General features: G+C 38.9%; 1 protein-coding gene across 1 annotated transcript in view; it reads right to left on the bottom strand.

The window, feature by feature from the left end:
• epha7 (eph receptor A7) overlaps nucleotides 1–17,815 on the bottom strand; it is an 85,412-nt gene that overhangs the window by 13,348 nt on the left and 54,249 nt on the right. The window contains exons 7-10 of the mRNA XM_067418491.1: nucleotides 7,499–7,623; nucleotides 4,826–5,000; nucleotides 3,815–3,923; nucleotides 3,030–3,085 (exon numbers count right to left, since the gene is read on the bottom strand). Coding sequence (XP_067274592.1) covers nucleotides 3,030–3,085; nucleotides 3,815–3,923; nucleotides 4,826–5,000; nucleotides 7,499–7,623 — 465 coding nt within the window. The remainder of the gene's footprint in view (nucleotides 1–3,029; nucleotides 3,086–3,814; nucleotides 3,924–4,825; nucleotides 5,001–7,498; nucleotides 7,624–17,815) is intronic.

Here is a 17,815-nt window from a genome sequence, read left to right as displayed (position 1 = left end):
TGACTTTAGATAAACATTACACTTGTGTTTATTTTATTTATTTATTTGTGGCTGAAGTAAGTGTGTTGAACTTCCGCATCCTATTTCATTTCACTTTTAATGTGAAAGGGACTTCAGGGCAGAAACATAAAAATGTTTTGTAGTTATTAAAAAACAAAGAAGGCCACTTAGGAGAGCAAAAAGTAATGTAACACATTACTCTCCATAAAAAGTAACTAAGCAGCGCAATTAGTTATTTTTTCAGGGAGTAACACAGTATTGTAATGCATTACTTTAAAAAGTAACTTTCCCAAACACTAAACATTATTGCGTTTATATTTTTGTATTAATCATATTAATAAAGCACTCATTATGTGAATAAATTATAAAGCCCAATTGGCAATATTTGGCTTTATTTTATCCATATGCAACACTTTAAGGCTAATTAATGTGTTCGCCCAGTCTTACTATCTAATCAAATGCAATAATTACATTTCTACCTGTCAACTTCTACATTAAGCTCCCTTTAATGAGATGCAAAAACTAATAGGCTACATCACGCTGGGATGAAAAGGACTAAAATGGACTGTTGCTAACGAGTAATTAAATTACTAATTTGCAACAAAAGCAATGCCGAGGAACAGGGAGAGAGCTTTTTCCTGATATCCCCCCAGATCCTTCAAGGCAGTGTCGGCCTACACGATGACACAAGCAAACGGGCAGCATTGTGCTCCAGTCCTATGCAACGGCAGCATATATTCCCCTTCTTCTCGCCTCCTATAATTGCTTCGTCCATCTAGGCTGTCAGTAAATCTGATAGAACGTGTTTATCACTGCTGCCCGCACAACACGAGCAACAAATTGGGCATACGATTACGGTGAGCGCCTTATCTGCCTTTTGTCAAGCCAGCCAGCATCTTGTGGTTTTGCGTAGCTGAGCAGGTTCTCTTTATAAGCAGATGTTGTCTGTAGTGTCTGGTACTGTTTTTGGCAGGGTTGCATGGCGGCGAGAATATGGCAGGCTGTATGCCTTAGCGTGTGGGCAAGAACGCTAGTGAGATTGAGCTGCCCCTGAACAAGCAAGCTGTGCCACCTTGAACCTTTGTTTCCAAATCAGCAGTTTGCCTACAGCACTGATCATTAGCAGAGCAAGTCTAGGGAGGCCGTTGCCAGCGCTATCTCCAGGGGCTTCATTAGGGACTGCTGAGAGAAAACATCTCACTGGCCGAGAGGCCTGGGCGCAGGGGTTCACAATCCAGAAGTCAAACACCTAGAGGAGCATCTTAACGCTGAGAGGTCTGCAAGCTCTCTGTAGATGAAGATCTGGAGACGAGGGCATGTTTCTGTAGGGTTATGGCCTAGCTTGACACCATAGGCAATGCTAGACATGCAATCTGTGATGACAGAACGTTGACTGTAGCTCAGTTATTGGCAGACAGACAGAATTCTTTTGCATTTTAAACACTGAATTCAGTGGAATATATTTAAACATGGCAATGCACCATATATCTGCTCATATCTGGATGTTAAACTGTTTAAACAGTTCCACAGTACATGATATTCTCTACCCTTCTTACAATGAAGATCTTTATTCAAGAATTTTAGATGTGAGTATTGCAATAGCATTTTTGTTGGGTTACCAGAATTCATGTCAAGCCTGAATGGTACTGCCCCAATATATCTAATTTGCTGAATACAAATACTCCAGTAAGATTGCTCAGGACAGCCTGTCGTTTGTACTCAAACACGGCTAAAAACTGGAGATTCGGCCGTTAGTCGTTTCAGTCCCAAGTGTGGAACGCTCTTCCTGCGAGCAATCGAATGACTATACCCTTTTAAAAAAGTCTCTCATTAACATTTGTTCACTAGGACCTGTCCTTGATTTTACACTTGATACTTTTTTGTGCATATGTTTTTCTTTTCTGTGAATGCACACATTCACACTATATAAATAAAGCTTTACTTACATTTAGTTGTTTAGATCATCATCTAGCATTAATTTAAAGAGATGGCCAAAGATTAGTATTACATAGTAGTCTTACAAAGAAGCACAGTTCCAGGTTATTATCATTAAAGGAATAATGTATCATTGGATAGATGGCTATTCAATAAAAAGGCATTAACTAAACCAGTAAATGACAAGAGACAAGGGCTGTGGCGTTCCCGATTACCAAAAACTTCAACACACAATGCTGTACGTCAGGGCAGATACAAAAATTTTTTATTCGAAAGTTTGATCTGTAGTTTTAACAAGCTGTCCAAATGTAGCTGTGTGACACAAAACATGTTTTTTTGTGTCATCTATTGACACATTGTCATCTCTTAGGTGTTTTCTGACAAATAAACGGGGGATATCTGGGTGCAGGTAACATGGAGAAAGAGAGGACAGATTGTCTTTTACTGTAACAAGCGCATTAATGAATTTATCCTTTAAACAAAACTAAAACTAATAAAAAAATAAAACATAAATATTAGATAAAAAAACTAAAAAACATATAAAAATGATATTTTTGCAACTAACTGAAATAAGTTTCAATTTTAATTAAAATAAACTAAATAAGTTAATTAAATAAAATACAACCTAAAACAAGAAATTACTCTAAAAACAAAAATTGAAAATAACATTAATTAAAAAAATACAACAACACATATTAAAATTGCAAACAAATTTAACTTAAATAAGAACAAAAAATGGTTAACCGTAAAAAAATCTCTGTATATATTTAATAAAAGGTTCTAGATATTTCACAGAAACTGGAGCCTATGAGAGGGTACAGCTGTAACGCTTGAGCAGATGTATTGATGTACAATACATCTGATGTATTGCTCAGCCCTGCTCCTCTCCTGCTGTAAAGTTTAGTTCCCGTCCTGCTTTTAATCTTTTAACGCACCTGCCTGTAATTTCCAAGCGTGAGCTGGAAGACCTTGATTAGCTGGTTCAGGTGTTTGATTAGAGTTGGAACTAAACTCTGCAGGATGGTTCTCCAGGAGCGCGGCTGAGCACCACTGATGAGCGTGTGTATAATGAGCTGATGAAAGCTGGCACTCACATTGAAAGTAGAGCTCCTCGTCCCCTTCCTGATCGGCCTTACTGTAGCCACAGTGTCTATACAGGGAACAAAAAGAAACTAATTAATGGCCTGCAGTGGCCAGGCATATCATTTCAAACATAACAGGGCTATGGAATGTTTTTCTTGACACGGAATAGAAATGCCATGAATTCCCGTTCCGTGCTATGAGCTTTCAGATAAATTAATCGATTTCCTTATTTCTTTTTTTTGTCTTCCAGAATGGTTGGAATTTGAAAACATGAACATCAAGAAAAAGGAAATTATCAGCAATTTCTGGAAATTACATTTCCAGTTGATGACTGAGAATAACTCCAGAATGAATCAAACTGACATGAAATACCAAAGCATTCAGAGCATTCAGAGTCGACGGACATGCAGGAGAGCAATCCGTGTTTGTGAAGGGTTAATGAGATTCAGTTTACAACCAGTAATATGACAAACATCATGAGTGAAGTTTTCAGATGGAAAAACAGCTTTCTTGTTTCAACCATGACAAACAGGTACAAAATGTGATATCGAGGGAGGATTCGTAGTTGTGAATCTCATCCTGGGTGTATGCAAACAGCATGAGGTTGTGAGGGGGAAAATGCATCAGAGGTAACATTCCCACAGTGTACGACATGATGGTGGATGGGTGTGATCACGCAAGTGGGCAAGGGTGTGAACTCCACAGCTATGGTGGCCTTTGAGGGACAAAAAGGCAAACTGAGAGAGCGTACGAGACTCACAGTAGCGGAGAGTCAATGGGGGCCGCGAGAGCGTACCTTCTCCCTATGATGAAACCGAACACCATGAAGACCAGGATGATGGTACCGGCGACCGCCACCACCGCAATGATGATGACTGGATTCTGCTCACTCGATATGACTGTGGCTGCGATTAAAACACAAATTAAAAATAAAAGATGTCAACTATAAGCTTAGTTTATGAAATACAGGGTCAAAATCTGATCAAAATCTGTCTGTGCCATTTTGGAGATTTGCACTACTGCAGCATTTATTTATCATTGTTAAAGTAAATTTCCACATCTACTAATAACCTATAAAAATAAAAGTTGTATTTGTTAACATTATTTAATGCACTGTGAACTAACATGAACAAACAATGAACAGCTGTATTTTTAAAAACTAACATTAACAAAGATTGACAAATACAGTAACACATGTACTCCTCATGGTTAGTCCATGTTAGTTAACACACTGACTAATGAAACCTTATCGTAAAGAATTACCTAGAATTTTAATATCAGTCATTTACGGCTTATTGGAACTGGCCAGTATTGTAATATCGGTGCATTGCTAATAAACTACTTAGCAAACGGAGAAAGCAGAAAGCTCCATAGAAAAGCATGGGATGGTCGTAACCCCTTTTCGTCCTCTCTCTGCAGCAGGGAGGGGCTGTCTCTATTTTAGGGTCTCGCTGAGTGCACGGTTCTACTGTTTCTGAAAGTGGGCTTAATAGTCCCAGATGGTAATACAGTGGCCTGCATTTGAAACAATGACACATTCAGGTTGGATTGTTTCTTGTTAGGTTTCGAATCGAAAATACTGAGCTCATTGACAAACTGCAGAGGGAACCGAAACTGAACATCTTATCGAAAAAACACAATGTCTAGGCCCGAGATTTTATCTGGAAGAAGCTGGGCTTTGCCTTGAGGTGTAATCGGATAGATCATAATGCAAAACCGTGCTAAACTAGAGCTAAACTAGCAGGCCAATTATCAAAAACAGATACACATAGCTTAAGGCAGCTGCTTCACATACTGTTCTGCTCACCAGATCCAGCAGATTCTTCCTTGGTGGTGACCTCTAGTCTGGGACCGAAGGTGCCGTATCCCGCAGCGGTGAATGCTCGAATCTGAAAGATGTACGCTGTGCTTGGCTTCAGATTATTGACTGTGGCTGAAGTGGACTTTGACTTCACGGTGGAGTAAATGCGATCCTTCTGGTCCTTCAGGTTCAAAAGAAGGAAACAAAATAACAATCTTGTCACAGGGTATCAAAAGCACAAAATTGGACAAATTCTTTATAGAAGAGGGGTGGTTACGCTGAAGTGTTTGGCAGCGAATACTGGAGCATTTGGGCCTTTCACACGCAAAGAGTTCAAGCAGAGGCAATATCACAGTATTTCATCCGTAACCTAGGTAACCAGAAGCAAGCTGTTTGCGAGGAGCTGGTGCTTCATTTACAATTGGAATGTCAAAGAGAGCTTGAGGAAACACAAAAACACATGCGCACCCACACAGAGTGTACGCCTATATCCCAATTTGCATGCTATCCGTCCAATGCAGTAGGCAAGATTACGATTAGTGTGTCACAGTGTGCCGGCAATGGTATGCAAAAGATGTCTGATGATTTTATTGTGGGTTAATATTGCCCTCTTGTACAACAAAGAGGAAGCAGTTTGTACTGACTTTACTACCACAGTAATATTCAAATATTTGAAATAAAGTTTTGCTTTATGCTAACATAATTCCTATCTGCCTCTATGTCCATTTCAGCTTCATAATAAAACAGATAAGGTAATAACATTAAAACGTTTAAATAACTTGAGATAAAAACAATTACAAAAAAGGCTTACACTGTATTTTAAGGTGTCTTTGTTAGTGTGTGATTATATATTTAAGCACTGAGTAATACTAATTAAAAACTTGCTTACTATAGGGTTAGGGTAGGATTAGAGTTTGGTGGTTTAGGGTTAGTCACATGTAATTGTGCATAATTTACTGTTATTACTATGATAAGTACATGCAACATATGTAACAATGACACTGCAAAATAAAGTGTTATCCTAAAAAGTTGCCATTACATTAAGTACAGTCATAATTGTGAGATAAAAAAAAGTAGATAGTTTTCAAAGGTTTGGACATAATATTTTTTGTGGAAACTGTGAAGCGGTTTAAACAGTTTTCAACATTGATAATAAAATAATAAATATAGAATAATAAATGTTTCATGAGCAGCAAATCATCATATTAGAATCATTTCTGAAGGATCGCGTGACACTGAAGACTGTAGTAATGATGCTGAAAAATCAGCTTTGATCACAGGAATAAAGTACATTTGAAAATATATTTAAATATAAAACAGATATTTTAACATTGTACTATTACACAATATTATGTTTACTGTATTTTTGATTAAATAAATATAGCAGACTTAAAAAAACATGGTCACACTTTAGTAGGGTCTAATTCTCACTATTAAGTACTATTAACTACGACTTTTGCCTTAATAAACTCCTAATTACTTCTTATTAATAGATACTAAGGTAGTTGTTAGGTTAAAGTATTGGGTAGGAATATGGGATGAAGAATATGGTCATGCAGAATAAGGCATTAATAAACAGCCAATATCCTAGTCATATGCATGCTAATAAACAACCAGTTAATGAGAACTGGACACTAAACTAAAGTGTTACCAAAAGCATTAAAAAAAAAATCTATATAATAAAAACAACATATTTATATTAAGGTGGAAATGAGCATTAATACGTGCAAATGATTTAAACCTGCATCACCTGTGTGGATGCCAGATCTGCAACATATAAAAAAGCATGCGCACTAAAGCTGCAGCATAGGACTTTTCCGCTGATCTGTAATCTCTCTCCTGGACTTCAGAAGACAAAAAAAAACGAACAAAAAAAACTCTTAAATGGATTGCCACAGGCTGTTAGGAGTGAAGTCAAGCTTGCTTCTAATTTTCAAACAGGACGGACAACAGCCAGGGAGCGCTCAGGAGGCTGGTTCTGCTTTCACATCGCCCAAGAGACTGGAACCCTACAGGCTGAGCACCGAATGAGCGCGCTGGACCTTTCTGCTCATGCTTGACTAGCTGACATATGAGTTTGATGGTAGACACTATGAAGCTGTGCTTTATAATGGATGGGAGGTGGGATTGAGCAGGAGAGCGAGCTGAGGTGAAAGAAATTTTGTGTGGTATGTTTTTGTGTACATGTTTTTTGGGACTATACTGATTAATGTTTTAGTTGCAGCGTGAGCATGCCTGCAAGGGGTTGTGGGTTGTTTTTCATTAAACAGATGCTCAGGTACATGCCAGACATTACAAGGTTTGTGTGCTGCTCTTGTGTGTGCATTTCCGAAAGACGTGCACGAGTGTGGCTGTGGTAAACTTGAGTATGTTTGTGTGGGATTGGTGAAGGACCTCAGTCTAATTAAAATCTTATGAGTGTCTCATTCATTATAGCAATTAGAGGGGAAGGATCCACTCAGACCGGAGCATTTGACTGCGAGCTATGTGCGCAGAGAATGCAAATCGTGAGAAAGATGAAAACATATGCGGGATAGGACAGGTTGCATGGGAATTGGGAGGCTGACGGACAGGTAGACACACAGTCATTGTCTCTCTCTGTCTTTTATTTTCTCAAACACACACACACACACACATTCATTAATGGCTTGTGCTCTGGAGCAGGTGGTGTGTACTCACTTTCTCATAGTACTTGATCTCGTATTCGGTGATGACGCCGTTGGGCTGCTCTGGTTCCTGCCAGGAGAGCTGAATGCTGTGCTGCTGAACTCGCTCCTTTATCACCTCGCTCACCTGAGATGGGGCTGAAAGAAAGACAAAAAGAAGGAAAGATTTTTGAGTTTCAGCAATTCAGTATACATGTTAACATGGTACAATAAAAAGTATAACGTAAATGAACAAATGAACAAAACACAGTAGCTTGACTGTATCTGTAAAACTGAAAGTTGCTTGATTGACAAAGTATGATGGATGGATGGATGGATGGATGGATGGATGGATGGATGGATGGATGGATGAATGGATGGATGGATGGATGGATGGATGGATGGATGGATGGATGGATGGATGGATGGACAAATTGATTAGATAGATAGATAGATAGATAGATAGATAGATAGATAGATAGATAGATAGATAGATAGATAGATAGATAGATAGATAGATAGATAGATAGATAGATAGATAGATAGATAGATAGATAGATAGATAGATAGATAGATAGATAGATAGATAGATAGATAGATAGATAGATAGATATTATCTAACATTATCATTATCCATGTCTAAACATTTGTTCATAAAACATAAATAATAGGGGAAAATATTACTTATAATTTTAATTGTATTTGCATGAAAAAACACACTGAGCCAACAGCACCTTAATATATTCATATAAGCATAAAGAGCCTATTCCCTTGCTTTAATGCAAATCCGTACCTGGCTGGCACAAATACACACAGACAGAATCTTGTGTCACTGCTGGGGCTCTGATGAATATTCACTCGGTGGCTGCTAAATGTTTACACCTCGTAATGGAAATTTCAATTACTGAGCAAACAGCAGAAGACAGCCTTATCCCAGCCAGAGTAAAACTGCAACGTTTGGCTTATGAATGTCAATTAACTCAAATTAATTCTGCCGACACATGCGGAAGCACTTTTAAGAGAAACGCACCCTAACCCCGCCGCCGACTTTCCCGGCGTCTCATTTATTCCCTCCCTTTAGCGCCGCTTCCAGATCCGCGTGTGCCTCCTATACTTTTCCACCAGTGTGCCATAATTGTCTTTAAATTACAAAAAGTTATTGCATACTTTGTACATCGACTCGGTATACTGTTTCCAAATGCTGTGTGAATTTAAAACGAGAAGCTTGTGGGTAACCCAAATTAAATTCCTTGTTTTTAATAACCTCAGAAATAAGATCCGTTCGAATCTCAGAAGGTAACCTTCGGATAAGGACGTTCTGGAAGAAGTGCATGGAAATGTAGCGCTCATGCATACACCATTAATGAGTGTCCAGTCTCAACGGGCGTCTGTTAAAGTAAGAAAAGACAGAATTACCTCGAGTAGATGGGGAGGAAAAAGAGAATTATGCTTGGAGAGGAATTGAACTGATCCGTGTGTGCAGCGAGACGGAGTGAGAGAAGCAGTGACGTCTCCGTATCTGTGCTCGGTGATCCGTCGAGGGCAAGAATCCAGGGTCGCGACCTCATTTGACCCGGGATTTTTTTTCCCGCTGACCTTGTGGTAATGAGGGATTCGGGATTAAAGCCTCGTTACAGGCTTTCTGGTAGCGCGGATGGCAGCGCAGATCTACAACCGCACCGCTCGGATTGTGTTTTGACATATGTAGTGTAATCCAACTAAAACAATCTAATTTCCCATCCAGATCTGATGGTCGGCCAGACCGCCTCACACACACAGACTACATCGAGCCAGCCTATATCAACCAGCCAAAGTCCTTGCTCTCCTTAAGAGGCTCTTCAGTCTAAACCACTAGATTTCACTGAACACCACAGCAGTCGTCCTGATGCATTTAGGGATGAGTTAAACTCCCTCGGTTGGAAGAGGCCTTGAACAAGACTGATTTCCTACTTCAGTTTAGTCAACCCGGTCCGAGCGTCTCCGAATCTGTGTTTGTTTTTCGCCTCTGTCCACATTCATTGTATGCAGAGGGTGTCAATTACCCATGAGGAGTGGGACGATACAAGCGGGACACGCCAATTTAAAGAGCACACTTGTACAGCACAGAACCAGTTGTACTGGAGTAATTGGATCTTTTGCCCCTTTCAACCGACTGCTCCTTCAGTAGTGTTTCGTACGAGGTGCTCGACTGTCTCTCGGAGTAATAGCCTCTGTCCGTTTAACCTGATCTGGGAAATAAAAGTTGTGACGGTTTCTCTGGAGTTACTTCTCCCACATGAAGTGTTTTCTTGTTATTCGTGTATATTTATTTTCATATCCAGCACACCCTCTGACTTCTGAATCTAGTTACACTATACAAACACACACACGCCGCTCTCGGGATCTCAGAGGCACATTTCCATTGACAAGTCAATCTGTTAGTCACTTGTATTTACTTGTAAAAGCACTAAACTTTGGCCCTAAGGCAACAGATGTTCGCTGGTTTTGGCAAGCCACTTATCAAGTTAGTAATAAAGCCAAATTATATTAAGTAACTGTAACTTCAAATGTGTTGTGTAAACGGATGTCTCTGGAGAGAAACTAAAAACTCAGTCAAAGCAAAATTGAGTTGAGGCTTTTAGTCCAGGTCTGATTTGAGATGCTGTATAAGGATGCATTGATATTCAAATTCTAGACAATAAGGATAATTATAATATTAATGTTATGTACATGTCTGTCTAAATATAAAATATAGGCAACACTTTATAATGTGTATAGTGTAATAAAAGTATTTACAAATGAATTGCAAACTAGTTTATTTTGTTTAGTTAATTAATAGTTTATAAATTGTAGGTAATACATCTATAGACTATATAAAATTGTGAATTCCTCATTTATTGTCACTGTATTAACAAAGTGTGAAGAGTTAGATAATTTGTTAATGCATTAACAGTAAATAGTTCTCACTTTTGATTAGGTCACGGAAAATGGGAAAATTAATGAAGAACTTAAAACCAATCCTTATTGGACTGTGTGTGTGTGTGTGTGTGTGTGTGTGTGTGTGTGTGTGTGTGTGTGTGTGTGTGTGTGTGTGTGTGTGTGTGTGTGTGTGTGTGTGTGTGTGTGTAATGTATTTGTAAACATTAAGGAACATGATTGAATATGAATGGAATTAATGTCTAATAACGGCTTATTTGAAGCACTTAATTAATGTCATTTTCCCATTTTCTAGAGTGAGAACTATTTACTGTTATTAACTTATTAACATTAAGCATTATCTAACTCTTTACATATGAATCTAATAAAACTAAAAATGAGTTAACTACAGTAACAATAAATGAATAACTCACTATTTGTATATTAATGTTTTGATTACAGTTTATGAACTATTAATTAGCTAACTATAAACTAATAGTTTGTAAATGACACTATTGATTGTACTTATAAAGTGTTACATTAAACAAACATCTAAAACTAAAATCAATCATTACATGTTTATTTATATGTTTGTTTATAAAAAACAAAGTAAAAAATGAAAATGGAAATCATAAACTATTAAATGTATATTAGTGATCAATACAAATAAAAACTAATAATAAAGAACATTATCAAAAGAAAATGTTAAATCATGAAAGAAAACGGTAATACTGGGGGACTATTAACTATCACTTTTGCCTCAATAAACTCCTAATTTACTGCTTATTAATAGCTGGTAAGGTCATTTTTGCAGCATTTAAGTTTAGTATTAAGAGATGTAGAATAAGGTCATGCAGAATAAGGCATTAATATGTGCTTTATAAGTACTAATATGCATGCTAACAGGCAACTAGTCAAAAAAAAGTAAGAATTTAACCCTAATATAAAGTGTTACCAGTAAAACCAGCCTCGTCAAGCGATTTCACCGGGTCTGAGACTTCTACAATAAGAACTTCTAAGAAAAACTTTACCACTATACCTTCAAAAATCAACGTGATACACACTCACATGTATATTTATTTGCTCCGCAACTTTTACTGAAAGCTTAAACACAGCTATCTAACTCCTGTTTAAACTTTCTTTATATTTGACATCTTTTAAGTTTCATCACACACAGCAGCGTCGCAGGACAGGCCCGTCCCCTCTCCGCTGAGAGCCAGCCGGGTAATTGAGAATCGAGCGCGGTGACAGCCCTCATATCGACTCGAATCTGCGAGCTGGAAGAGAGACCCTGAGTTCAGTGTTAATATGGAGGAAATGTGTCCCTCACTCCCTCTCCGTGGTACTTTCCCCGTGGTATGTTTAACCACTGCCCTATAACAACCATTAATGACATGCTTACCTCAGAGCGAGTCAACCCACTCCCACATTTATCGCACGTAAGGGGCCTAGTGCAGCAGAAAATCGTATAATTGTTCCGTCTGTCCTAAAGAGGCAGTGCGAGGGGGGGGGCATTTTGTGTGCAGTCGCCGGGTGCCATAAAAGCAGATATTAGTGACCTTCTCAAGCCTCCTAATGCATAAGTTAATTCAAGCAGAAGCAAGCGTCTATCATGTTCTGCATTAGAATACATTAGGGATACATTATGCATGGATGTTTTTATATACTCTCTCTCTCTCTCTCCCTCTCTCTCGGTGGCGTTTCTAGAGTATCTGAAAGCGCTAGAACACCATTGTATAACAGAAATCATTTTCTCTCTCCGCTTTGCTTGTGTAGAATTAACTTTGAAGTATTTTAATTATCCAGCAGCCACTTAAGTCAAGGCTGAAGCTCTCATGTCCATGACTTCTTTTCATCCACCTAAAAACTATTGAATAACTTTGAGCACTCACCGAGGGATGCCAAATGAAACGCTCCACAAACACATTCTTAAGTGCTGCATTGCAGCTCCTATTCTTTAACAAAAGCCAGGAGACGGAAGAATAGCGGTTTAGCTTTAACCAAAGGCGCAGGAATGATCTGAGAAGCATGTGGTGTTATAAACCTCATCAGTCCGGCTCATGAATATCAATGATGTTCGCCCAGTAGTTCGCGCATTTTGTTCTAAATAAAATTACTACTGCAAAAAAAAAAGTTCAAAATGTGTCCCTGACATTTTATTAAAGTGGTACAATAGTCAGTGGTGGGGGGTTAGGCGGGTGTGTGAGACATAATAAATAATTTGAGCAAAACATCATATCCAAAGAAGATAAAAGTCAAACTAATCAAATTAAAGTGGAAAAAATAAATTATATAAAAATATTATTATATAAAATACTGTAAGTATAAATATAAATATGTAAAATATATTTTTTTAAATGTTATTAAATTATATTAAATCATAACAAATAATATAAGTCCAATGTAAAAAAAAAATAATAAAAATAATAACTTATAATAAAATATTATTAAAATGTTAGAAATCATAACATTATATATTATAATACTTCATTCTGAGCAATTTTGTTTACTTTTTTGAAGTCCAATGTAAAATAAAACAAAAACAAATCATTAAATACTTCATTAAATCATTAAATACTGCAAAAAAAGGTTAAAATTTGTCCCTGATATTTTATTGAAGCGTTACAACGGTCCATGCAGCTTTAAGAAATGCTGCATTTACAGCAGGTGGTGGGTTAGGTGGGAGTGTGAGATGCCTTCTCTACAGATTTCTGGATATGTTTTATATTTATGGTCATCCTTCGGCTGGAGCACAGGGCTTTAATAGAGCTGGGCCTCCCACAGACGGCTTTTCCAGAGCCCTGTGAAAACATGGAGATCGGCGACAGAGCTCTCGTCGGACAGACACTAACGAGGGCTGACGTCATCAACGTTACTCTGCTTGACATTTTGACTCTGAGAAGGAAAAGAAAAAAGGCCCGCAAAAGAGACAGAGTAGCACAGAAAAAAAAAAAAACTCAAGGAGAAGCTGGACCGGTGTGTGAGAGTGTAAATGAATATGTGAACAGAGACAGAAAGCGTTGGTGTTAGATCTGCCTCATTATTGCCCCTGGCTACCGCAAAATGTGTGTGTGTGTGTGTGTGTGTGTGTGTGTGTGTGTGTGTGTGTGTGTAGGAGCATGTCCTCTTGTTCCTCCTGTCTGCCACTGCTTCACAAGCCCAGGGAGATGGTGTGTGTGTATGTGTGTGTTTACACTTATTTAGACTAACCTGCATAATGAATCTCAGACATAAGATTGTGTTTATGTGTGAATAATGGTGCTTCATGACCCAAACATGATGAACAGAAGAGAAAAAAAAAACAGAAATTGCTACTAATAAATGTATAAATGAAATGGGCTCAACAATGGGCTTTTTAAAATGTTTCCTATTCAGAATATTGTCAGGCCTATGCAGTTTATAGTCATAATTAAATGCAGCCAGAGTTTATTTAGCACTTTTTAAGTCAGTTTTTAAGTTGATCCAAAGTGCAGCATAATTTAAAATACATTTTAAATAACTAATTTGAGCAAAACTTCATATCCAAATGCGATTAAAAAGTCAAATTGATCAAATTAAAGTGAAAAAATACATATTATATATATATAAAATCATAACAAATAATATATTATAACACTTAATTTTTAAGGACATTTTTGTGTACTCTTATATAAAAAAAATCTATCACATTTTATTATAACATATTATAATATAATACATTTCTGTTCACTTTTGTAAAGTCTAATGTAAAATGAAGCCATTTGAGAAAAGCTAATGTCCATCATCATTGCCTCGTGGCTGTGTGTGCCTGGACCGGCCTCACGGCGAATGTTATTCACTCAGTCGGTTGATAGTGCGCACAGTGGAGTGCAAACATTAGAAAGACTGAGTGGGAAAAAGAAAGAGAGGACAAAACCTAGAGAAATAAAGAGACAGAAGCCAGAAAGGGAGAGAAAGCAAGGAAGGAGAATTCACTCCGTCAGTAGAGGCTCAGTGATTCAGAAAATAAAGTAGGTAGAAGATGATGGCCCCCCGTTTTGATGAATGTTGAGGGAACCGGCAGAATTGCAGTGACAAGGTTTTCTCTTTTGCTGTCTTGTGCTGTCTCTCCCTCTCTCTCTCTCTCTCGCTCGCTGTCTGTCCCTCGACCCCCGGCCTCGGCGTCCTCCCGCTGCACACTACCAAACAGAAATGTGCTTTCCCAACCACCGTTACCAAGAGCTTTGTCACTTTCAGTTAGAGCGGGGCCAGGGGGACGCTCCGATTTGGCGCTGCACACAGGAACCGCTCAAGCTGCTAAGTAACGCTTTCATTTCTCTCAGGGATCAAAGCCCAAGCTTTTCGGCAAACCGTGAGATGCTTTAGAAGTGAAAAGGCCACTGAAACTCACACTTGCAGCTGAATCTCAAAGTATAAAGTACAGTTTTGGGTCCGGTCACGTCTCGTTTGCTTGGTGTTTTCATTAAATGATGTAAATGTAAGTAAGCGAAACGGAACATATCACAACCTGTAATACTTTGCCCTAATATCTGAAAAGCTAAAAGCTTTTTCCCCATGTATCCCTCCTCACTTTCAGGCTTTCTTGAATAGCAATGGCAAGCATTACTTATGAAAGTACTATTAGGATAGCTGTCTCTCCGAATTATGAACTCTCCTATTAGGCTGAGAGAAGTGAAATCTAATTCAAAAGCAGATCATTCTGGGTCTGGGATTGGCAGATATGATTGATAAAGATGACTATTAGAAAACACAGAATAGGTAAAGATCCCAAACATACAAATGGCAGATTCACATCACACTAGGGGAGGGTGATATACCGGTGGGCATGATTAACCGGTAGAAATGTGTCAACCGATAGAGATTTTGGATGCGGTAACGCTTGCGTGATGTGATGTTTGCATGTGTTTTTAAGCATTACGGTTTAAAAACAGTTGATTTGAGTTAAAGCACAATTAGCAGTGAAAGAGAAGTCATTTCGGTATATGAGCGCTGTCTGAGAAACGCACAACATGAAGACACTGCTCATAGAGCGCCTGAGAACTGAACAGAGGGCTTTTTACCATCTAGTTGGGCTTGAACTGTTAAATACACACAACTGTGTCAAAGTGGCCATGCATTTGCAAGTAAACACAGTCGTTTATGTCTCAAGCTTGGGACATACTCTGCAAGAACAAAGACATTTTTTTCATTTTCTCGAGGTGGCAAGGGCAAGAACAAACTTCGTTTTGCTAGTACATGCCATACTTCACAAGAAAATCAGGTGCCGAACAACTTCGTTTCTCCGCATTAACCACGCCCACTTTACATTTCTACTAATGACACAATAGTTTTTGAACACCCGCAAGAAGTTCTGCTAAGACGATGTGTTGAGAACAAGCTGTAAGAACTCCCAAACCAGGGCTGCTGCAAGAACAAAATGACGTCAGCCCTGGGAGCCAGAACTTTTTTCTCTGTTCTTGTGGAGTATGTAACGGCCTTTATGTGAACGTAAATTGAAATTTAGAAAGAACAACACAAGAGTATATTGGATCCATGCATTATGTCTTAAAGTGACCGCGTCCAAATTGACCTGCTGTCATTATTAATGCTAATCAAATCTCCCACTGCTCAGGACTGAATCACTTTGTAACTTTAATAAGAATAAATGTACATTTCATTTACACAGTAAACACTATGTGTGGCGTAAGTGTCTCAGCTGCGTGGTGTGTCCATTTTTATTTTGGCTCCTCTGTTAACAGGTTAGAGATTACACGCTGCCTGCGTGACATGATTTTGGTCATATTGCCCACCCCTACTTCACACTGGGAAACATCAGGTTCATCGAGAACAAAAACACATTTTTCTCGGAAGGAAGGAAGCTCGGAAGGAAGGAAGGAAGCTCGCAAGGAAGGAAGCTCGGAAGGAAGGAAGGAAGGAAGGAAGGAAGGAAGGAAGCTCGCAAGGAAGGAAGGTCGGAAGGAAGGAAGGTCGGAAGGTCGGAAGGAAGGAAGGTCGGAAGGTCGGAAGGTAGGTCGGAAGGAAGGAAGGTCGGAAGGTCGGAAGGTCGGAAGGAAGGTCGGAAGGAAGGAAGGTCGGAAGGAAGGAAGGTCGGAAGGTCGGAAGGTCGGAAGGTCGGAAGGAAGGAAGGAAGGAAGGAAGGAAGGAAGGAAGGAAGGAAGGAAGGAAGGAAGGAAGGAAGGAAGGAAGGAAGGAAGGAAGGAAGGAAGGAAGGAAGGAAGGAAGGAAGGAAGGAAGGAAGGAAGGAAGGAAGGAAGGGAAGTTTAATATCATAAAGTCAAAAATAAAGAAAAGAGACTAAATAAAAAGCAAAGCAAAACAAAGGTTTATCGGAGCCCCTAATATCTTGAAGAAAATCTGCCTTTTGATCACACATCACCAGCCACGGATTCTGACTCTGACAGCCCAGCTGTCCTGCACGAACATGTCCCGGGTTTGGAATAGCATTTAATTGTGTGGCAGACGCCGGAAAGCCTGATACCTAAAGCAGAGCTGGTGAAGACTGTCCCCACACTTCCTCCCACAAATTAGAGTCCAGCGGTGGCAGCCTATTATCAGCCATCACTGCTCCCCCTGCCCCACCTGACCCCCGACACACAGTCACCTGACCTGCATTAGAAGCACTCATTCGCAGACGTGTAATCAGACTGTAATCATAGAGTCTCACAGACCCAAGGGTCCCACTGTCCACATCCTGTCAGGTTCAAATGTCAAAGAACACTAATGAAAATGCTTCTATCATACATTATATAACAGGCATAGCAATTTGAGTGAAGAGTTCAACTGAATTTTTAAATTATTATTATTAATTTCAAAATATCCTAGTATTTAGTTTGTCCTTCATTCAGTTTAATTACAGCAGCACACAATGTGTGTTGAAATGTGATCCTCATATTCTCCAGCATGACTTGAATCCAAAAGACCCAAAGAGCATCAGGGGAAACAGGGACATCTGACAGTCCTTACAAAAAGTCACATGATCAATGTCCCAAAGTAGTCCCCTAGAAATAGTGCTGAATCTGAAATATTTCTTATTCATTTTAAATCATTTTGTTTGTTTTGTTTCATTTGATTTCTGTGCCTCAATGCATAATTAAATTGGATTCGTACAGCAAGGTTCAAAGTTTTCTCATCTAGCTTCAGTCTTTGTGATGTATTGCTGTTATGTCTTATTTCCATAACACCCAGACATCTGGTCAATACGACGCAATAGGAAAGCAAGAAAGATTTCAAGGTAACATGCATAAACACGATGCGAAATCCTTTTATGTCAACACAGAGACGTTACAAAACAAGCATTGGCGGAATTGTGCTCTCATTTCATAAGATGAGTAATCGTTAAGGGAGAGAATGAGAGACATCCGTGCGCATCTCTGAGTCTCCGCTGTGGCTGAGGAGAGGAGAAATAGAAAACGTGTGATTATGACTTGACTCCCATGTGCTAGAAAAGACAGCACTCTGGACTGCATCAGGCTTCCCA

The sequence above is a fragment of the Pseudorasbora parva genome, chromosome 15, assembly GCF_024679245.1.
Source record: "Pseudorasbora parva isolate DD20220531a chromosome 15, ASM2467924v1, whole genome shotgun sequence".
Taxonomy (NCBI): domain Eukaryota; kingdom Metazoa; phylum Chordata; class Actinopteri; order Cypriniformes; family Gobionidae; genus Pseudorasbora; species Pseudorasbora parva.
This window is presented reverse-complemented; position numbering and strand designations above follow the sequence as displayed.